Here is a 24,370-nt window from a genome sequence, read left to right on the forward strand (position 1 = left end):
ACACTATTTTTTAAAATAAAAATATATATCTATTAAAACAAAAACTATTGTCATGTCCTATTTAAGTTTTGAGTTACGTTGCTCATTTGCTGAATTTCGAAGTTGGGGTGTAAAATACCTGTTTAAAAAACAAAAAGCAAACAATGTTTTCTTAAGTCCGATTTTCTTTAGCCTATAACATTTTAGTCACACCATACGCTTTACATTTGTGTCTGTTATTCAAGCAGAAGTCAGAGAAAATGTGCAGAACGACTTTCCCTTGTAAACCTACAACTCCCAGAATTCCACCGTCTAACCTCGCGCGCCTCTCTTCCTGTTTGGGTGCCGCAGCTGGAAAAAATGGCAGCTGACACAGGGAGATACAGGAGTGCAGTTAGCAAAAACAAGGACCCGTCTGGTCTTCTCATATCTGTCATAAGGTAAGTTTTGCAACGTTGTTCATACGAACTCAACGCCTCCGGTAAGACGTGTTGTAGCTCTTGAATTATGCTCGCTTTCGTGGACGGACACCGTTTGACAGCTAGCTTCCATGCTAAAGCTACATGTTAGCAACATCCTTCCTGTATTGTTAATTACATGAAATGAACGCAAGCTCGCACATTTCGTAGTCTTAAATACGAGAACACGTGCCGGTTAATGTGAACAGCAGCTGTATTTATTTATAAAGCAGAAGAAGAGGTTGAATTTTTGCTGTGGCTGTCATTATCTGAAATTAATTGATAATTCGTATCACAAATTCCCAATTATGTCCAATAGATCAGATCAATTGGATGGAAAATCTTTTGTCCGATGTTCATTGAAGTACTTTATCGTCGCTCAATGAAGTGCAGCAAGCTTGAATCGGAGATTTCGCTTCAACAACAGTTGCCAGTTGTGTGACGAGCTGTCTAGGTTTATAAAGTTAAACTTGTGTAGGAACACAGAAGCTGGAGATAATCAGCCTCTGAAGTTTAGAGCCTAAACTTTAGAGATACACACTGTGACCTCAATGTGACCCCTGTAACGGTTTTGACAGCTGTCATTCACTTCAAAGCCTTCAAATACTCTTGTAAAACTCTTTCGGAGAAAGGAAAATGTACATGGAAATGATGGAAACAAATTTAAGTAATGTACATGAAGGATTATTTTTTACTAACATGATACAATTAGCATATTCTGCCAAATATATGAGAGAATGCTGCATTTTACAAACACACTTTTTACGCTTCTTTTAGATCAGTTTGTTTCAGCAGCAATGTATTGTCATGCTTCCCATGCTGTACGGTTGTAACGGAATACAAAGTGCTGTACTCTGACTGTCATACTACTGTTTTTCTTCTTATAGTCTAGGCTGCCTTCAAGTGCTTTTCTGAAGCTCATACTTAATGCAAATTAAGTATTAAAATTCTTATTGCCATTTCCTGCTCTCATCATTGGTGCTTCAATCACATTCAAGGATATCTTTACTGAGTTGAATTCTGCCCTTCTTCTCCTTCCTCTCTGATGCAGGACTCTGTCCAGCAGCGACGATGTGCAGGACAGGGAGACAGAGAAGGGTCGTCTGGAAGAGGCCTTTGAGACATGCGACAGGGATCTAGATCAGCAGATTGTTCAGCATTATGCCGAACTCACCACAGCCATCAGGACCTACCAGAGCATCACCGAGCGCATCACCAGCTCCCGCAACAAGATCAAACAGGTAGAAAAAGGAGAGACGTGTATACAAAAATGCACAGTGGATAAATGAATCAGGAAGGTTGTTAAAAATGATTACAGAATTAATGCTTTTATTGTTTCTGGTGGATTTCAAAGCAGTGACTTTAAGATGTGTAATTAAAAAACAACACATTTTCATTTGTCTTTTCATACATATAAAGGGTCTCTTATCTCAGTTTTTAGGTGTTTTTTTTTACTCTCAGAGACTAAAAGACTGACTTAATGTATTTACTCAAATCCTGTTCACCCAAGAACAAAACTGCCTACTTAACAATCATCAGCTGAAGTCAGACTCCTTAGTCCCCTGGACATAATTACAAAAAATAATTTCTCTTAGCAGGATAAAAACAGACATTTTTAAAGGTATCTTTAATGATGAACTAAGAAATACATTTCCTTTTTACTGTTGGCCTTTTGCACAGTAGACATTTTTAATGGTTATAGTAGAAAAAGCACAGGTGATACTAATAACATTAACAATGGTTCTGATCTATTAAAAATTCCCAGAAAGCCATGATGGTGTGACAGTTAACCAGCGTGTAAAATACCAGGCTCCTGAATCAGAAGCAGCTACAGTAGATGAAAAAAAACTGTAATCACTTTTTCTAAACAAATTTGCAAAGATTTTTACATGATTTACATTTCAGGGCTGCTATGAGGAGCCTAAAATGAGACAGACAATTAAATTATGAAAATGTAATGGAATAATGTACGGAATAATAATAGAAGAAAAATACAACATAGATAAAACATGTAGGCTATCAAATAAAACAGTGTGAAAATTTGATTCCGTAAGCCTCTTATCCTCAGGCAGGGACTTCCAAAGCTGAAGTGCCCTGAATGCACTTGGCTGGAATGCTGAAATCATTAATTTCATTTCTTACACCTGTGATTTTCATACTGTAAAACGTCACTATGTCAGCTCTGAGAATGGCTTATGTTCTAATGTGCTTGTACTATTTTCCCTTTGCAAACTCTGAGCATAGTTCTACCCAAATTTAACCTGAGGTCTAAATCAGCCAGTAGTGAAAACTCATGTGTAGGTGTGCATTTCATGTAATGGTGTTCTCAATGGTTTCAATGCAGTTGAAAATGACAAAAACTGTATTTCTTTATAGTATTTCACACAATTTCTACACTAAATACTTATACATTCTTAATGGGTATTTAACTTGATACTATAAGTGTTTATAAGTTTATATCACATTTATTACTGTTAACCATTGTTTTGTGTCACAGGAAATGTAGTTTCTCTGATTAAAGCTTTTAGTCGTGTGGCAAAAGGCAACCCTCTATTTTTACATCTTCTGCTGGCTCCTGAGATTCAACATCTCACATTCTTGACATTGCTAACAAAGCTTCATGTTTTTAGTGGCCAAACTAAGAAATTGAACATTATTTAAAAATAGGACAGGAACAGCCTAGATGGCTAGCTCAATCAGAATCTCTCTTGTGCTAGCCTGAATTTTTTTTTTTTTACACTATTGCATTTTTGATTCAGATTTAATCAGAACAGTATTTTTCTTCAGTATGTCTTTTTAGAAGGTGTATTTGTAGTAATATCTTGATCTAAAATGCTTTTGTTTATAAGCGCTGATGTTGCAAAAATGTACCTTGTGGACTAGTATTGTGTCTATCTTGTCTGGATTTCAACATACGCTTTCCTGCAGGTGAAAGAAAACCTCCTGTCTTGTAAGATGCTGCTCCACTGCAAAAGGGACGAGCTGAGGAAGCTGTGGATAGAGGGCATTGAGCACAAGCACGTCCTCCAGCTGCTGGATGAAATCGAAAGCATCAAGCAGGTGCCTCAACGGCTGGAGGCCTATATGGCAAGCAAGCACTACCTTCACGCCACAGATATGCTGGTGAGTGGACTGATGGCAAGAGATGTGTTTGGCTCGGATAATTTTTGTATGCCTGAGCATGTGTGAGCTGTGCAGTATTTCAGGATGTTTTCTCCTGTTTGGTGAGGGGAAGAAATTGAAGAATGGACAAAGGAGCAAGATAAGGTTTTTGAAGTTTTTGGAATACACATTGACATATATGTAGATGCACATGAGGCAATATTATAGTTCTGGGTATGAAGTGTTGCAGCCTAGTTTGATGTCCTGGTGCCTGTCATCCCTTTAAAGAGTCCTCCTCTAGCCTTGAACAGACCATTGGATGCAACTCTTTTACTTCAAGCGAACATCACCGTAGTGCAGTGAGGGCGCTGCAGGTGTGAACGTCTACTTGTACTTTTGTTCTTTTGATGTGTGTTTGCAGTATGCTCAGCAGGGGAGCTGGAGGATGGCATTGAGGACTAAACGGACAGACTCTGTGATCTCTCTGTTCCCTACCTTCCATTTCCTCTCCCCCTTCCTCTGTCACTCCCACACATCTTCCTTCAGACTTTGGTAATAATTAGTTTGCTCGAATGGGGTTATCTGAGGAGGAGGAAAAAAGAGGAATGATGGTATGCCCAAAGGACCATGAAAATCCTTGTGGGCGTGGAGAGAAGTGGGAACCTCATTCAACCTGCGCTCAGTCAGTGCAGCGCGTTTGAAAGGTTGTGGAAAGTTCAAAGTCAGTTGGACGCTTCGCCTCTGTCTTGCAAACTTCAAATGTGCTTGACTTGATCAGGACGGTGCAGTTTCCCTGTTATGTAAAAAAAAAAAAAAAAAAAAAAGCACACTTAAAAGCACATTTTATTTGCCTCTGCAGATCAAAATGCTGGTGGATGGATGCATTCACTCTACCTTTCGCTTTGGTGACATATTTATACAGTTCATGAATAAATAATATATGAGAAGTCCACTTTGAAAAACCTACACTTAATCCAAAGTCAAGGATGTTAGTTCCGATTATAAAATGGCAGGATGACAACACTGAAAAAAGCACATTTGGTTATTTCAACATGTAGTTTTTGCCCTATTGCGGGATGGATTAAATTATTTTGTGAGCTAAAATTATAGCTTGGAATGAAATGAATTACAGTAACAAACATGCTGGACACTCAGAGGTCAAGCAGCCTGTATAAGCCAAGGAATTTAATATGAACTGGTGTTAAAATATTGTCTTTATTAGAATAACTATTCACCTGCCAATCTCTGTATATAAATGACATGACTACCATTTTCCGTTGGAAATTTAAAATAAAAATTCCTTGCGTGTGTAGATGTGGAAAGAAAACCTCTCAACACTAACTGTGGTTGCACTTGAAACTGGTCAAAAGGAATGCTATGCCCACGGAGTGAAATTCTCTGTAGATTTTCAGAAAAACCTCCTCATCGAACAGTTTAGATATATTTGAAATTGTCTAAGAATTATATTTGCATCATACTGCCTGTGTCGAGGCCCACTCCCATCTGTCACCTGTTGCAGCACTTATCTGTCAGATTAAGGTCTCCTTGGTTTTCACATGCACCTTCTGTTACATCTTCTTTCAATCTGTCTGTCTGTTTGTCTTTCTTTCACAACACATGTGTCTTTGCTATTATGTAGCTGTGTAGTGTGGTAAGAGTAGACTAGCCAGGACTAGACTTCCAAGCCTCTTTCTCTCTCCTTCACTGTCATTCGCGCTCCATAACACTGTGTGTGTGTGTGTGTGTGTGTGTGTGTGTGTGTGAGAGAGAGTCTTATCTCTAAGGGTTGACAATTAGAATTCAGACTATGCTCTCTGTCTGCTATTGAATGGCAGTCTTAGACCCCATGGGGTTGGTTAAAAAACGAGACTGGCCTTAGTTCCAGAAAAAGTCCTCTCCTTCTCTCTCCTCTGCTCATCAGTATCTTCTCTCGTTCCTTTGTTCCTGTAGTATCACAAAACCCAGGTGCGCACACATACAACTGCTGACACCCCCCCTTGGAGCTCAGAGCCTACTGATAAACTGTCAGACTCTCTTCTCTTCTCTTCTCTTCTCTTCTCTTCTCTTCTCTTCTCTTCTCTTCTCTTCTCTTCTCTTCGTCCTTCTCATCATCCCTCCAGCTCCCAAACAAATCCACTGGAGGCTTTATATCCCTCATTATGCTGACAGGCCTGGCCCCCTAATGATGTTAACCAGCCTTCCTCTGTCATCCCAACCCACTGGTAATGAGATACCCCCCGTTAAATGATTTACAGTCATACAATCACACACGTATAATCATACACAGACACATCTGAGAGGTGTGTACACACACACACACACACACACATACACACACACACACACACACACACACACACACACACACACAGAGGACGCACAAATCCTTGCAGACATGCCGAGTTATTCTATTAGGCCAAAGGAGGCTGATCATCAGCGCATTAGCTCATCTTGTCACTAATGTGACTCTCATTTGCATCAACACACACTTGACCCATGCCCCCTGCCCAGCGTCCTCCCCTCCTGCTACCCATTCCCTCCTGGCCTGCCCTGGCCATGCAAATATTCCTCACAGTGCTATCATCGAGCCATTAGTGCCCTTGAAATTTTCACAGAGATACACATACAGTAAAAGCACAGATACAGAGTGAGACATTTTATTTAATGGCATGCAGATTTATTAAACATGTGACAACTGCTGCTGCTAACAAAAACTAAAAAAAGAGGTAAGGAGGGAATTGGTAGAAATGAATAGCATGACTGAAGAAGGCTGGAGGAGAATTAGGATCAGTTTTTGGGCACAAAATACTGTATATAAACATCTAGCTAGAGATAGACTAAAGGGAAAATCTCATTAGGGATGGACAATATGGTTTTTGGTTTCATGTTACGGGCTAAGATGTCAGCAATTTTCTGTCCTGTAGTTTTTATACCGTAATAAGTGGGTTAGAATTCAATATGACCATGTGGACTCCTCTGAATGATGGATGTGCCTTCCCTCCAAACTCTGATGTTGTTTGTATTGTGCTTGTTTTTCACTTGCTGTGAAAGTTTTATGTACATTTTAAAATTTAGATTTTCATCATTTGGCTGTTTTGTACTTGGGCTCTCTTTCTCCTGTACATTTGTTTTCTTTGCCTTTCTACTGTCTGCTACTGACAGGTAGTGGAAACAACAGGTAGTCTGGCTGCAAAAGGGGTAAGATCAGACATAAAACTTCAAAAGCACAGCTAAGGATAACCTGTGATACACTGTGATTTTGTCATGTGCAGGTGTCAGCTGTTGAGTCCTTGGAAGGCCCCCTGCTGCAGGTAGAGGGGCTTGGAGATCTGCGCCTGGAGCTCCACAGCAAAAAGCTCAACATCCACCTTGTACTCATTGATGAGCTGCACCGACACCTCTACATCAAGTCCACGAGTCGACTGGGACTCAAGAACAAGGACAAAAATGCTGCTCGCCTCCCAGGGTAAGGGGCAGTTTCTTATATTCCTTATACATATTATATTTTTAAAACTTTGTGTATGCTCACAAGAATGGAAAATTGAAAATAAGACTTTAAGGGAGCAATATGTAAGATTTGGATAGAATTGTACTTAAAAACATAAAATAATCGAGCTAACGATAACAACAATAGAGTCTGACGGATATAGGGATATAAGGTTTGGAAGTTATGTCAAAGATGTATGTTGTTGCTAAGACTTCTACTGAAGTTATTATGCCAAAGCCTGATCCCCTGTCAACTTGAAGATGTATGTGAGTGATCAGTTTCACAAGCCCTATTAGCTTCTGTAGTCTTAGAAGTAAATAACATCAAATAAAATATCAAGAAAAGAAAACTTTGAGGTACAGTAGATGGGGATGAGGGTTCATATTTCACTTCATTACATTTTTAACCATCCCATTAGCTTCAGCAAAGCTGTAGATACTATTTTATCTGTCTACACCGCAAAAATAAATCAATATAATTTTATTTTCCAACAGATTTATCACTGATATACTCTATAGTGTGCAAGGTTGAAAGAGACTGGGGGAGTGAGGTTGAAAACAGACAAACAAAATAATCTTATAGCCAGTTTGTGTGGTCTGAGATACCAAAAGCCTTTATTGTTGGCCTATTATGTAGTCAACAGAAATGTAGCCTTCAAAGTGTTTCTTCTTTTTCAAAAGTTTAAACTGTATAGATGTTCCTTCATTATAAGTTAGTCCATTGCTGGGACAACTTCCCAATTATTTACTGTATGGAAACCAAGCCAATTACTGACAAAAACAATTAGACTTGGTATAACTTGTTGCTCTGCTTCTTTATGTCTGTACTTTGTGCTAGGAAGCTCAGAAGAAAACAGATGAAAAACACCCCACATCATTTATTGTTAAAAGGAAAAAATCACTGATTCTCTCAGGCAGTTATTAAATATATACTTGGAGTCATGCTAGGTGCTATTTTACACATTGTATTGCTTAGTTGCCAGGACACAAACCATTTTTTAAACCAAGGAGATATAGTCAGTTGCAAATTACTGGCAGTAAATAAATAAAGTGGCAGAATTCAACGTCCACATTTGACACCAGTGATGCCTCATGCAATGATGAAGTAGGTTTTGCACCGACTAGGAGAATAACCCCGGCTAAGCCCTCGTGACCCGAGGAACAATTTCTTAATTTCATGATGTAGCCCCATTACTTATTAGATATAATGTGGCACAGTGGCTTGGAACACACCGTTGATGCCCTTGTGTTCCCTGGGTGGCGTTCAGCCAGAGTGTTCTTTGCACTTTTACACAAGCGTGTGTGTTTATGTGTGTGTGTGGGGTGCAGTAATTATGGTGGCGGAGGGTTGGTGAGGTACAGTGATTTATTACTGAGGGTCAGCCAGTGACAGGCCCTGGCCTTCCTGTATTGGGTCGCCTCTAACAACAAACCAGCCTCCATACACCCCACTCACTTAACAGGCACACAGTGTTTATACCGCCCAACTTAAAGGACCTGGATTGCTTCCACCTCCGGCTTAAGGTTTGATAAATGGCTCATTTGAAGGCAGCACCAATCCCACCCAGAGATGTAAGGCTTTTTGTTATAACAGTCGATTGTTTTTGTAAGAGAAAGGCAGGTTAGTGGGTGCATTTCTGTTGGCGCATACTAAACGTTTATATGTGTATAAAAAAGCTATTACTTCAGATTTCTGGATTTAATTTATGAGAAAGAAAGCATAATATTAAAAAACATGACTTGTTTTATCAAATTTTTTTCCTCTTTTTTACAGCTCCACAGGCAAAGACACGTCTCCAATGGCTGTGTTGGATGTCAGCAGCCTGTCTACCCCACGCAAGCTCTTGGAATCATCACAGTTCAGCACACCTGGATCCAGCAGTGGTACGATCCTCAGATTATATTAGAGAGAAGAGTAAGAGAAACCTAATGGATAAAAGATGGTGACAAGATGATAATGAAAGAATCAATAAGAAGTGGGATTTTTAAGAGGGTGTTTTATGAAAAAACACAAGATATATGTTTTTTCCTCTCCGTTAAAATTGCATACATTAAGAGCACTATGGAGATAAACACATCAACAAAGCAGTGTTGTTGCTCTCTTTGGATTACAAAGTGTGTGGATTTTCATTTGCAATTTTATTTCACTCTGGTGATATTCTTAGCGATAATGAAGTCATTAGCATCGCTCTGGCTTACATTCATTTGCATGTCATTATGGGTGCGTGTTGCCAACCCTTCTCTCACATACACATACACATAGTGTTACACAGAATCTGCTGATCTGAATTCGTTGACAATGCTACCAAAAACACGACTGATACCTCTTTCCTCACACACTGCTTTCCACACAGGCACACACCCACATTTCTCTTCTTGCGGTATATGTCATAACATCTTCAACTGTGAACATAATACACATTTCCCTTGCTAACGTTATAATCATCTTGTCCCCCCTATCTGTACCATCAGTCACCCAGCGTCTCTGTCATCACAGCAGGGGAGCAGCATTCATTACACTCAAACTGGTAACCAGCGCTGTAGCAGGGACCGATAATGCAGGCTATAACTGTATTCAGGAATGTATGAATTCTCTCTTGGTTGTAGGGGCGTAGAGTCGGCACTGCATCCCTTCCAGGCAGAGCACAGAAGAACGCAAACAAGGAGATAATGAAAAAAGTTAATCCTGCAATAACTTGGCGTTCCCTTGGTGTTTCTGAGTTTTTATATTAAGCCTGGCACTTTTTCACCACCCACTGTTGGCATTCTAAGTTAGCAGCTCACCGTTTCCTTTTAGCCTTATAGATACCAGGCAACCACACGCCATACATAACATACTGAGTATCAACACATACATTAGCTTATTGCTGCTTCTGCTTTACTAGTGTGGCAGTGACAGATTAACAGCATTAGCATATGATTGGCTCCTGAGAGCAAGGTTTCCCTAAAAGCAATGATGGAGCTGACATTTTTATGCCATCCAGTGGTTGTTTAATTAAACTGTCGTTCTCTATCTCTTTCCCTTTTGCCTTTAACTACTTCACTGAGGGTTGATGCCAGCTACAACCTTGATGTATCTCTTACTCCATCTCACCTTACTCACTACATCACCATGTGAATGCCGTGACCCTAAGCAGAGAAATGTACACACAAATATGCAAATGACCACAAATACATAATAAATAGCTGTTCAATTCACCCACCCTGTAGGTTTTAAAGTAACAGCTAAACCACTGTTTCCCCCACATTATGCAAAGCGAACACTGGCAATTATCTACCGGCAGGCAGTAAGTGCCTATACACCGTCATGCTAACTACTGTGGTCACGACACAACAGCCGCCTTCCATCAACGACCTAGCTTGCCATTTTGTATAACAGCATTAGAGCACCTCATTTGTTGCTAGTAATTGTCATAATTATTACACAAACTACAGTTGGAATGGGGGAAAAGAGGAAATACACCCAAAGTCCATTAACTTGCCATAAACATTAACTCTCTTAACGCGCTTTGATGGGGAATTGGGAGGCCCCATCTAATGGAAATTAGAGCATCATTCGATGCTGCCACTCTCAATTTGATCGCTAATGTGGCTAAGTCAGATGGAGAGAGCGTGGAAGGGGGGAGGATAACTGAATAGGTGCAGGTGTGTGCCTTTACAAGAGAAAGATTTTGTGTATTAATACAGTTAGAAGCTGTTACTGTTAGTTTTAGTGTGTTATTAAAAAGGTGAGAGATGAATCTCAGTTCTGTTATGTTGAGGAAAGTACTCGGTAAAATACTGTAGATTTGAGATGTTAGTTTGACCAGGCTGCTAGAAAACAAGAAAGACAATAATTAGTTTATAAACATGCAAGTTAAACAGTGTGTGGACTTTTTATTTCTCTTTTTTGTTATTGTCTTTTAACAATCGTCTGCTGTCAAAATAACAACATCCCTACGCCTGCAAATATTTTGTAAGCATTTATAGTACTAACCTATTATGCGTATGTATATACCTTATTTAGTGCGTGAGCTGCAGCAGGATGCACGAGAGTTGAGCCAAGCTGACCTTCCTGAGGTGGATCCAGAGGAGAACAGTGCCGAGTTCATGGGCATCCTCATTAAGGTGCATGCATGACCATTACTCAATGCCACACTGACCGTTAATTGTGAATTTTAATCACCTCAGTTATTGTATCCTATGCTGTTATTTCATTTTGCCTTATTTCATGTAAAGTGTATGTGTATAAAAGTGTATTTTCCTTTTTTCCTCAGGCTCTGGCCAAGTTGAAGAAAATCCCAGAGACCATCAAAGCCATAATGGAGCGGCTGGAACCTGAGCTGAAACAGATTGTCAAGAGGTCCACCACTCAAATTGCTGACCACGCTTACCAGAGAGGAGAAAACCTGGCCCAGGAGAGCCAGCCAAGGTACAGTAAAGAGACAGGGGAGGATAAGGAAGGTACACTGAAGGAGGAAGGTACTATGATGACATATCTTGGCTTCCTTCGAGTGGAGAACAGTTCCCTGAAGAGTGAGGACTGCTCCAGCTCAGTGAAAAAATGCAGAACACTCAAGGTTAATAATTTATAGTAAATTAAGAGATATAGGAAAAAGGTAGCCATTAAGAGAAAACTGTAAGCAGTTTTGGCAGTGGCCATCTTTTGGAAATGAGTATGTGGTGTAAGGAAATATTAGTAGCATTAGAAATGCTTCCACAATGATCACTATTAACAGCAGTATGCAGCAACTGTTGTTACCACTAAAACAAGACCTGTCACTTGTAATCCCTTCAGTCGTGTATCCATGCAACAGTTTTATTAAAGCAGCCTGCTCGCTTATTTCTCTGTAATTATAGTATTCTCAGTAGAATCAATTCCCAGTGTTATAAAGCACAATGCCGGCGCTCTCTGCTGTGTCTTGTAAAGGTTAGAAATGTACGTCCCCTCCATGCAGATTCTTACTTATACATTACAGCTGTTTCTAAATACTAATAAGCTTGGATTAGCCCATTTTTGATGTTAACATGGAGCAAGTCTTTTAGGTATATTTAAAGCTGACAGTAAAGGCAGTGGACACCATGTTTTGAATGCAGCCCCAGGGTGTTCATAGTCAGACAGTCAACCAGGTATGAAACACAGTAAAGGCGAGGACTGAAGGCACGCCTGCCTCAGACCATGAAAACAGATTCTCTGCTGCTTTAAACCTAGACAAGTCATGGTTAAACACACCCATACACACACACAAACAACTTCCCACCTGGCGTAGAGGACTGCTACATTTTAAAAAGCAGTCACATCAGCTCCTGCAGACATGCACGGAGCGGGCAGACTTGGGGAAACACAGGTCTCAGTCCACTGATCCTGATCCATTTAAGAGGAACGTCTTGTTTTCTGTCAGGAATGTTCTCTCTGGCCTCGTCTGCTCTTCCTCCTCCTGCTGCCTGCTGAATCTCATCTGACCTCAGTGTGATAGGCCACCGTGTAGCTCATTCCCAGCCCCACTCCTTACAGATTGTTTTAAATGTATATGTGTGTGAGCGCTTAACACTGTATTTGTGTGCATTTGGGCGAACACTTAGAGGTGTGTGAGTGTGTGAGTGTGTTGGCAATTGGATGCATACACACCTAGTTCTGCACATGTTCACTTCAATTTAAAGTCAGGGCTTGTTGCTATGGAAACTCCTACCAATGTACCACTTGTAGGGAACAATGGTCTTGCATATTGCACACTATATTTTATAGCACTGCAGACTAGCAGGCAACACTTAAGCACTTTACAGCATATATATGGCAGCGTGTGTGGCTTGCTCTCGGAGGTTTATGTTCTCATTCACATCCTCTGCGATCAGCCACATTAGCAGTGCATTTTCATTTCCAACTTCTCTCACTAGATTTTACTCCATACAGGTTCGCACTCCACGTGCCAAATATATTTGCATGCACCACTGATCCGTGAGTAGCTTAGTTTCATTTACATCAAATCAGACTTGTCAAACCCGTATCGTCTTTTTTCAAATTCTATCGCAAACGGAGCCCCAGTTCTTTTTCCTTTATTTTTGGTGTATATGAGATTCTGAGTGTTATCTGAATCGCGTAGAAACAGAGCTGATTTAATGAAGAGATGCTTGAATGACCACAGAACATTAAAATAAATGGCCATGTATTTTAAATCCAATTTAAAAACAAGAAAAGCACATTGATCACGAGATTGATTGCTTGTCTTCTTTTTGTACAGTTTTTTTTTCCTGCCTGTACAGTTGAGTGGTCATTGGAAACTTCAGAGGCACTAATATGTGTTTCTTACTTTATGTCCTCTTGTATATTGTATTTTTAAAAGGGTTCTTTCAACATTCATTAACCCCTTTTTATGGAAATGGCATTATAGATTAACCTAATGACAATATAATGTTGTCACTATCAGTGTCCTCCCAAAATGAAAGAGATACACATGTGGATGTTCTGTTGGTCAGTTTGTCAGGGGCTGCACATCCACGTGTGTGCTCCCTGCTGTCTCTCCCGGCTGGTCATCAGGCGTGTGTTTATCCGTTTCGATCCTGGAGGGAAATGAGAAGTGAGGCCTCAAAGAACAGACGATATAGATTAGGAAGGCCTCCACTGGGAGATAATGAGGAGGCTTGGGTTGTCTACACTTTGTGTGTGTGTGCAGCAGTGGAAGACGTATTAAGATCTTTTACTTTAGTACTAAGACCACATTGTTGAAATACTCCAGAGTCCTGCATTCAAATCGTGCTTGAACTCACAACATGTAATTTCTGCTTCCAGGGGTCTCTCAGTCAAAACAATGAAAACAGCAGACGTGGTTTGATGAGGTTGTGATTATGAAGCAGCTTGGGATCATGGGAGTTGTTGGATTCACTGTTAAACAACCACCATTATCAATGAAAATGTATCTGACCTGACTGAGGAAAAAAGGCCCTCAGATGAGAGAGTGTTTTCAAGTTTGGAGGACTTCATCTTTCAAGTCATACTTGAAATCACCAAATTCCAAGATGTGTAATTTTTTACTGAATAGCAAATGTACGGATAATTGTAATCTGTAAAGTAACATGACGCTAAAGCTGTTAGACAAATGTAGTGGAGTAAAAAACACAGTAATTACCTTTGAGAGGTAGTTTATAAGTATATAGTTGCACGAAATGGATATACCGAAGTACAAGTAGCTCAGATTTGTACTTGGATATCAAACACAGAGAAGTAGTTCCAAGGTCAGAGCCATACATTATATGCCTCTGTGCATGCATACATGAACACGTATTGTTTTATCCATTTCTGGAAGGTGGTATTCACGATGTATGTTCCTCGTCAGTCCTTCATGTTTATGCATGAGAGAGGGAGGGAAGGAGGGAGAGAGAGAGAATTCCTTGACTCGTTGGCATTTCGCAGCTCCTCTCTTTGTCTCACGAACATCTTCCATTGGCTGAGTTATTGCTCATAGTGATTTGTGCCTGCTTTCCTCTCCATTAATAACATTTACTCGCTGCTACTGCCAGAGTAGTGACAGACAGCCAACCAAAATGCCCCCTAGTGAACCATCCATCTCTCCTATACATTATCCTTATACCTCCCCAAGAAACCTTGGCCACTTCCCAAAACTTTTTCTTTTCTTGCAGCATTTAAATCAGTGGTAGTTTCTACTAACTTGGCATTAATTAGATATGGGCTCAGGTGCTTTTGAGTATATTTAATAGAAGATGGTTTGCTTTCAGCAGTTGCTGCTTTTCCAGTTTGGAGCCTAAATTTGAATGCTGGCTGAAACTTTTTCTGGAATGCCACCAGCTCCACTATTTTGACTAATCATTAACAAAGGAAAGATTCAGTTTGGTGAGGGTAGGCGACCTGACAATTCTAGATTGTCATCGATTGTGAAGGTGTCCACAATGTAATTTTCACTTGAATCGTGAATTTTTGGGGTTTTCATTTCTTCATGCTTCTGTTTCAAATCTTCCAAATCTGTGAACATGCCAAAGAGGGATGTCGCCAACTAGATGTCTATGCTGATTGGACAAACTACTGTATGCAGCACTTCCTTGGGTGATGTAAATAATGAGTGTAACCACTGATGAGAAGCTTGTGCAAAAAAAAAAAGAACTCTCTTTAATGCAATTTGGGTTTTTAATGTTGCAAGTTAAGAAACGTTTTCAAGTCGTGCTATAGTCCACAGGGCATTTTTCAAAAATAAAAGAGTAGATAATAGCAATTTAGATGATGGATTATGATTGCTATTAAATAGATTGCGATATTATTATTTGGCTGGACCCTAATCTGACGATAAATTAGACAGAGTAAGATGTGGGTAACACAGAGTTGGACACTGTCTCGGGATTCACAAAATGGTTCAGCTAGGAAAGAAATAGTCCATCAGGGGCTTCAAATCATACTTTGAACTTTCAAACTGTGGTCGCCTTCAAAAGAAAGAAAACTGTAGTTCCTGTAAAATAAAACCCAATTAAAATGCCAGAGGAGAGTATTAAAAGTCCAGTGTTACATGTACAGTGTGACTATGTCCATATAACAGTAATATCTCCACTAAAATAAAGTAGGCACTCACTGGCATGGGTGCACTGGGTACTCATTCAGACTCAGCTAATGTAACCTGTGTTCCCTCTTAACTCTGAAAGCTTTGTCCTTGCACGGAAAACAGGTATAGCAAAGTCCATATGAAAGCATTAGCGTAGATGAGGCAACTGTGAGCTTCCGATCCACAGCGTAGCACTCAGATCAAGTGGAAGGTCTGTTTGGTTTGGGCTGCGCTTTCTTCTTCAGCCAGAGCCATTTAGAACTAATGAGAGTAGCTGTTCATTTGAGTCCAGGTCGGGCAGTTCTCTGCTTTTTTCGATAGCCAGCCCAGGTGCTGGGTCAGAATGGCTGTGAGTATCTGCTAAATTGGAAATGTGAATGAAAACCTGGAAGTGCCATACGCTGGTGCCGTGAAGTGCTCTCGGTTATGATTTTTGGGTGGATCACCTCTCTCATTTTCTTCAGGAAAGCTATAGATTTGCCTGTAGTTTTCCTCACATCAAGTTGAATTTATAAATAGCATTTCTCACATGCTATTTACCTTTATTTTGTTGGTAAACAGAGTGGAACAGGAATCTTTTCATCATTTTAGAGTGTGTTTGTGAACATACCGTACATCCTTCTAGAGGCAGCAAAGAAGTCACACCACACTTTAGGTCTCACTTTCCTTTTTGTTATATTAAAACGGAAGCTGAAGTCCTTGGTGGCTCTCTGCTGTCTTTAGAAATAAATCCAAGGCCAAGTGATTTCGGAGGATGTATTTTCTTAACCAATAAACTGTCGAGTGAATATTGTACATGCTGCATGCCTTAGCTCCTGAATTAGATTGAGATAGACAAGACCATGGGAAAAAATCTCACAAAATAAATGTTATTTTTATTCTCAAAGTACGAAAACCGATCACATCTGTTTTGTTTTATTGTTTTTATTAAATATGACTTCTTCTCTCCCTCTTCTCTCTTTTTTTTTTTTAAACTCTCCTCTCTCTGCTCTCCATCACTCCCCTGTCTCATCCTCTCGCTCCCGTTCTTCTCTCTCTGGCTCCCTCTACAGGCTGCTGCTGGAGCTGCTGGAGCTTCTGTTTGACAAGTTCAAGGCAGTGGCCCAGGCTCACAGCGTGGTGTTGGCCCACCTGCAGCAGATCGCGGTGCAGGGTGGGGCCCACGAGGAGGGCATAAAACTCTACGAGCAGGCGGACGTCTCTGCCAAGATCCAGACAGTGCTGCAGGTGAAATATGCAACAGTGACTCAGACCATTGATATATGTGCTCTCTGTATAGTTTTAAGTAAGAAGATGTGTGCAGGGGCTGAAGAGGAGTATTAAGACCCTAGAGATCAATTAAAAATCAGTGTCACCTTTGCTACTTTAAGTATAGGGCCATATTGCAGACATATTGCAGCAGTGAACCTTATAACAAGGTGCCTTCATGGTGAAGTTGTTTGTTTTGTCTTCCCTTGCTGGCATACCCCCAGGCTTTTATTTCCCATCCACTGTCATTGTGATTTGTCCATCCGTAATTTATTTTCCACCCGGCACTTTTCTTAAAACACTGATTTATTTCACCTTCTCTCACGGTAAATTAAACAGTAGAGAAACTGGCAGTGATGTGACGGATGGCATTCAGTCTGTCAGCGAGAAGTAGCGAGAGGAAAAAGACAGGGGAGGCTCGATTGCTTGGATTCATTTGAGGTTCTTTAATTGGCGTGTATTTATGCTGGGTTCGTGCTCCCTGCTCCCCTTCGATTGGCTTAGGGGATGAGCAGCTGTTGAGCTGACCCGTGGTGATTCTCTGAGGGAAATCTGCGGCAGTTGTTGCTCTCAAAGCGATCAGTGTGTGTGTGTGTGTGTTCATACTGAAGAATACAGGATTTTTCCTGATGCGCCCTCACTGGGAGTTGTGTTATTTTAATTTATGACAATTTCTGAAGCATTTCTCATTCGTATGACCTTGTTTTAGCTAACTGGAATTTGGGGATGAGGTTGATTGTTTTAATTGTATATGACCAAGATTAGCAGCTTTATGTTGATTTTCTACTGATCATGATAGTGTGAACAATTAACAAACAGACAGAACTCTGTTGCTTGGATAAATTCTATTACTAATTTGTGCACTTTGGCTCATCTGCTTCCAATAACTTGAGTTTTTTCCAACTGGCATGCATAAAAGCAGGAGTGTTTACGTGTTTTCCAAGGGTGTGATTGTGTATAGGCATGTACAGTAATAGCTCTGCTGTACCAGCGCAGTTATAGAAGGCATTAAGCCATTCCCCAGTCTGCGATCACTGCCAACACCCAGTTGCCAGGGGCTCCACTCTCCCCTGTTTCTGCGATGTGCGATAATGTAATCTCTTGATTAGAATACTCATTACGTGAAATGAGGTTTTCTTATTCACTCACTCGTGTTATTATTTCCTGACCGATTGTATCAATATGAAGGCCCCTTGTCCATCCCGCACCCCCTTCTTGCCATTCCTCTCATCTTTTGCTTGTTCTTTCGTCTTTCTCTCCCACTTTCCATTTCCATTTCCCTTGCTCTTTCCTTCCTCTGCATCTTTCCCTACTGCCTCTGCATTACAGTCTCTCAATTTCCCAATACCTTGTGCATGCATACCCCTCTTGCTCCTTGTAATTTCCTTCTTAATCTCATTATCTTGCTTTCTTTTTCTCTCACAACTCCCACACTCCCTCTCACCCCCCTCATTTAGCCCACTCTGTCCTGGAGAGTCGCATATCAGCAATGAGAGAAATTAAATTCCTACTGCTCCCTCAGTGGCTCTGTCGAGTTTTATTGGATACTGAGCCAGGTCTTATCTTGCACCTTAAGACGCTCAAAGGGGCAGGAACCTACACAGGATCGGTCAAAATGTGGTTAAGATCTTTGTTAGTGCCTCATCATGAGTTTGTTTGGCTACAATAACTGCTGTAACTCTTTTAGAAAAATGTGTTCAATATTGCCTGCAAATATATACAGTTTAAACCCGCAGTATATAACTTCTGTCGATAGGGATCTCTTAATCAAAACAATAAAAAAGAAACTTAGTTGGGTGACTTTGTGAAGTAGCATAGGATCATTGGCTTTTCATCATTGCCAATTAAAGTCTATCTGACATGACTCAGGCAGAAATGTTCATAGACACATTTATGTATTAACGCCGTTTGCCGAATTCCTTCCTCTCTTGCATATTGTCTGATATTTCATCGGAAGTTATAGCGACAAGGGACTGAATCAAATACATTGTTATCTTGAATAAAAGTATACAACTCAACAAAATATATAACAAAGTTCGTTTTTAGACATTTCAATGCATAAATGTTGCCTATCACGTTTTTAAAAGTGATAATTGTTACACAGGCTTAATCATAAGAAGACTGCGTTTTGGTATCTTTTCTCCCCCACAGTTAAATCATTTGAATCCTTGCCTGTCTTGTGCCTCATGCTCATTGCAGTTCACATCTCTGACATGAACAGAAACCTCTCGGTAGGTGCTATTTTTTTCCACACTTCGTGGGGTGGAGAAACCAGGTTGACCTTTCCGCATGACATACCAGCAGACAGATGCAAGAGCCGACAGAAACATAGGGCACACCCAGTTACAAGGCCTCAGCAGAGGAGTGCCGTTCATCAATGTGCGACTGCGGCCCGGTAGGCTTAGAATGGGGAGTAGGTAAACAAGCTTTTGAAAGTCAATGTAATGGTCTTAATCCCTGTTCAGAAATGCTGGAGATGCTTCTGCTGCCTAATTTCACTGTAGAAGTATTGATTCAAGGCATAAAAGACTGGATGCTGGAAGGAGTGTTTCAGTGCCACTTTGCAATATTTCAAGTGGCTTTCTGTTGAATGTGTGTGAGTATATCTATTGATTATTCACACCATTATTGAATTTACATTGAAGTTTACTCCCCTGCGTGGCTTTCTACTACTCCTTATCTCTATCAATGATTGCACCTTTTTCCTTTTGCATCAGAAACTATCCCGTTCTTCAAAGCAGTCTGTTTTATCAAAGACATCAGAGTAACTTGAACGTATGTATACATAAATGTTTAATATACTTTCGTCTTCAAAAAATACAGTATGATAGCATCGCGCAAGAAAACTCGCAAGTTTCCTTTGAGATAGAATTAAAAATACGCTACGAGGTAATTACATAACAAAGCTCCTAAAAGATCACAGTTCATAAAACCCATGCATTCTTCATTAAGACTCCTCAATGGGAGTGCTATTTAATATATATTGTGGCACAGAGTGTCTCCTGCTCCTGACTTTTTTCACCCTTTGACCTTGTCGGCCGTTCTGTTGGAGGCGTACAAGTTTGTTAATTAGCTCGCCATTTGCGCATGCTGCAAGGATTTGTGGCTGGGTGACTGCTTGCCGTGTCCGTTGTCTGCCGCCAGTGTGTGACCAGAGTGCAAATCACATTTTTAATGAGTGGCTACCTCTCTGCAGACAAGGAACTTTAAGGCTGCATTCAAAAATATGGATAGACGCTGAAAGCACTTATTCCTTAAAGATAGACATTTTTGCTAGAGAACTCTAGAGATAAGAAAGCGTGTAACAAGGTCTGAGATTCTTTAATTTAGGCTTCAATTAATTGCTACTAACCTTGATTAAATTTAACCTGTACCTGCCTTAGAAAAGTTTGCCTTTCTTGGGATTTGGGGATATCTGTTAACACATTTCCACCATCGATTCCTAACCAATTTTAAATATTTGTTCACATTTTTATAAATTCCTGATCTTGTGTCTGCCTCTCTGTCTTAGTCTTAGTCTAAATTTGTTCCACAAATGAATCATTTTATTCCCATAGATTCACTTAAATAAATGAGGGTGTGTTTGTGCCAAAAATATATGAATATACATTTGAGTTTAGATATGCCGTGCCTTCTCTTGGCTCATCAACACGGTAAAAAACGAGGCGAATTGAAGTGCCAGAGAGCAGCCAGAAGACAATGATCTCTTTTAATTAGATATGAGGCACAGACGTCGCAACGTTGTTCTCGCCCAACATTTTAATCAATGTGTCACATTTATTCTGCCCTCCGAAGCGCTGTCATATTTAAATATCTCTGGAGCGCAGTGGAGTTTACCATCTCCACAGTGTCACAAAGTCTCTTGTCTCTCAGCTCCACCCTCCCTCACTCCACCCGTATCTACCACATCAACATCACAGGAGAGTTAATCAACTGCTGATGTATGTTTTTGTAATAATTTCCTTGACTTGTTGATCCAATTTATGACTCTGTGTTGCAGATGGGTACACATTATTGTGTCCTGCACTGTTAACATGATTTTGGCTTCAACTTTAAATTAAAAAGATCTCAGATGACATTAGTACAGTCTTCCAACTTTTGGAAGATAATCAACATGTATCATGTCAGGGAAAGATTTTATAATGCTGCTTGAGTAGCTAATATAAACTTCCGACCAGCTTCCAGCACAACACATAACTTTAACCCTTTAACTTAATTTACTGCATAGTTACAGTTTCAAAGATTAAGTATTTTCAAATTCTGAAGACTACCACAATCTCTGAAAGCAGAAACAGAATAAACTAGTGGCATAATTCACTCATAATTAGAACCAATTATGGTGAATAGTAATATTATCACTGGCCTGTGTTAAGGTATGTTCAACCTACTTCATTCCACTTTGTTAGTCAGAACATGCAGATGTCCTTGCCCTTTCAGTATATTGACTGTTGTTTTCACTATTTCATGGAGATAAAAATCAAAAGCACACACATTCCTGAAGAATAGTATCCATAGAAACGGCATTCAGCATGACATACTATGCTGTTATCCCTCTTACTCCTTTGTTTAGAGCAAATCCATTCACATATAAAAGTTTTTTGCATCAGAAAAGCATGTTGAGGACACAGCAAGGACACTGAGAGAAATAAAGTGGGTTCCAGTGAACACGCAGACACATCTTCCCTTCCTCTGTCAACAAGATAGCCTTCAAAAGATTGACTAGATGCAGTACGCTCCAGGTGGGAACCCCCACCGGTTAGCAGTAGTTCGGTGCTGCGGGAGTAGTTGTGGCTGAAGCTCTGTCAGAACTTGTGAAGGTTATTGAAGTTTCGGGAACACAATCAATACAGGGTGTATAAAGAACACTTTCTTTGACGGCCAAGGACACTTTAGACTTTTACTTCAAGATAGCAGCAAGAGATATCAGTCAATATGTTTTGTGACGAGACACCAGCCGAGGGATTTAGTGGGAAAACAGCCGATTTCAATAAAGCCTTGAGAAAGGAACAAATTGTTCAGATTGTTTTCTCAGCTGCTTTTGACGTGACTTAATAAGAAGGGGAGGTTAGAAACAGGGGAAGAGAAAATAAAGTGTTATTTATTTCTTTAATTTTAGGCAAATGGCTGCCTAGTTCCTCCGATGACTCAAGTGCTCACCTGCAAGGCTTTGAGTCATGCTTTCTTAATTGTACTGATTTGTTGGGAGTTTGGGCCCTAATGGACATGATTGAGGATGATTATACACTTGCTCTGAGCACAAAGAGTGAGTTCGGGACATTTGGTTTGAAGGAAATAAATGGAAGTGCTGATAATGAATTACAAAAGCTGACTTCAATGATGCCTTTCTCAATTTTTAATAGAACTTAGCACTCAGCCCAGTGGACTGATTTAAGTTTGGGACGAGACCCAAGCCGCACAAGTGTGGAACAAGGTTGTTTGGTTGATGGAATTACATTGAATTTTTGTGGTGGAAATGATTGTCTTTGTCAGGGAGCACTTGAGAAAGATGTGAGTTTTGCATTTCCACCCACTCACGCAACTAAGCACCCAAAACACACACACGCTTGAGTTGATGTGAACTCTTGAGCTTAGTCTTGGTATCTGGTGTGAAGAGCCATTTGCCATGTCTCACATCTTTACATACCACCTCTTTTTTTCAACATCCACTGTTTCACAGATTAACCCTTGGATATTGGTTTTTAGTAAATTCAGGAAGTTAATTTCCTCCTCTCTCGTCTCTCTAACCTTCTAGTGGACGTTACAGTGGATTGTCACTGACCTAATGTAGCATGGAGATACTGTTTTGTCTAAGTTATCAAGATCAATCTGTGCTAAAGAAATTGCTGTGAGGATTCTTTGATATTTAAATGTAAGATTTCCAACCTGAAGTTATTGGACAAGTAAGTCAATGTAGAAGGAGACTCGATTTTGTTTCCCCTGATACCACCTACTGCCAAAATTATAGGCATTGAGAGATGAGAGTGTGTGTCACAATTATATTTGCGTAATTTCCATGAATTCCCATTTGCCATCCTCGATAGTGGAAGCCAGTTACGTCAAAAGTTATCAATGCTACTAAATTAAACTGGCTCCCATTCAGAAGCGCTCTGGGCTCCATCACCACCTAAATTGTAAACTAATTAATTAGTTTATTTTCGTCACTTGTGTATCTGCGCTATTTTGTGTAGATGTGATGCTCTGGGTGCACCTCTTCCTTTCGGGCATACCTTCACCCTGTCTGATTTAATCTTTTGTTAAGTGTGATTCTACAGCAAAAGCAACAGAAAGTCTTCCTATACGAAAGCTTGTTTGTCATCCAACCCAATTCCTTTCACTAATGCCTGATATATATATTTCATATATGCAATATATGTCACTTTGTAAGTGTGTCTCACTGATGAGCTGTGCGGTCACACACAGGTGACAGTAATAGGATCCAGGCCTCTTTGTTGCTTGAGTAATAGCGATTTTAATGAGATTTCATATGCTTGACCTGATGGGTAAGAGGGAGGAGGAAGGAAGAGATGGGAGATTGTCTTATTCATTGTGTGGAGACAAACACAGTGCTTCTAGTTCATACAAATAATTGTAGTCATTAGTGATTTGCAGACAGTCTTCAACAGATGGAAGGGAAACTGTTGAATCAAACAAAACAGATACCTTTGGTTAGTTTTCCCCTTTATATGACATGTTCACTTTTGAACAAGAGGAAAGGCTTTGGTTCAGTGTTGTTTTTACTGCTCCTTATTACAATACACTGAACTTTACGAGTGGGAGACTTGCAACCAAAATTATCACCACCTGAGAACTGTGAAGTTGTTTTTCTTTTGTTGCAACAATTAGTGGATTACTATTCACCTGAGTCTAATGGGCATCATCTTGCATTCATGTCACTTTCTTGACAATCAAGGATGAAGATAAGTGTCTAAAACTGTTCCTTTATTCTTGATAATTTGTTTGCACACTGCACAATGAGATTGAAATATATTTAGTTGCTGTCATCCTATCCACTTTTATCAAGAAAAGAAAGTGCTAATTTGCTGTGGTTTGGCTCTGCAACAAAGCAACCTTGTTAGGACCAATGTAGCGCTTTTTATTGAGGCGGCTTTAAAAGTTTGACGTGACGTTGAAAAAAGTTTAGTTTTGCAAGTTTATTTCTGTAACACGTTTTGCTGCTGATTGGAGATAGATGGGTGAAACTGTCATCTCAAGGCGTGTGCCCTCACAGGAATAAATAGGAGATTCTTAAGTAGAGGCGGGGAAACCAAGTCTCTTCACTTAAAGGTGTTAAATCAGCAACTATTGGTTACTTAACTTGGTCTCTTGTTTTCTCTCCTCTCTCCATTCCCTTCCGTTTTTCTCTTTAGCATTCTGCTCAGTGTTCATTCTCCACTTATTATCCTTTGCTCTTTCTGTTTTTCACAACTCTGTCCCACCTTTATCTCTCCTTTTGTTGTTCCCTTCTGCCTCCCATCCCTCTCTTCCTCTATCTTCCTCTCTGTCCTAGTTGTCCAGTTAATTGCCTCCAAAGTTCACTCTGTCTCTGGGCTAATGCAATTTAAGTAGGGTCGGAGC

The 24,370-nt window shown here is 40.2% G+C and overlaps 1 protein-coding gene across 1 annotated transcript in view; it reads left to right on the forward strand.

Annotated features, from left to right (window-relative positions):
• Positions 1–311: 311 nt before the first annotated feature.
• Positions 312–24,370, forward strand: part of exoc4 (exocyst complex component 4) — a 116,229-nt gene continuing 92,170 nt past the window's right edge. The window contains exons 1-8 of the mRNA XM_030439459.1: positions 312–419; positions 1,489–1,678; positions 3,366–3,560; positions 6,812–7,005; positions 8,800–8,909; positions 11,032–11,132; positions 11,282–11,436; positions 16,600–16,774. Coding sequence (XP_030295319.1) covers positions 340–419; positions 1,489–1,678; positions 3,366–3,560; positions 6,812–7,005; positions 8,800–8,909; positions 11,032–11,132; positions 11,282–11,436; positions 16,600–16,774 — 1,200 coding nt within the window. The 5' untranslated portion in view covers positions 312–339. The remainder of the gene's footprint in view (positions 420–1,488; positions 1,679–3,365; positions 3,561–6,811; positions 7,006–8,799; positions 8,910–11,031; positions 11,133–11,281; positions 11,437–16,599; positions 16,775–24,370) is intronic.

This window comes from Sparus aurata, chromosome 14, assembly GCF_900880675.1.
Source record: "Sparus aurata chromosome 14, fSpaAur1.1, whole genome shotgun sequence".
Taxonomy (NCBI): Eukaryota; Metazoa; Chordata; class Actinopteri; order Spariformes; family Sparidae; genus Sparus; species Sparus aurata.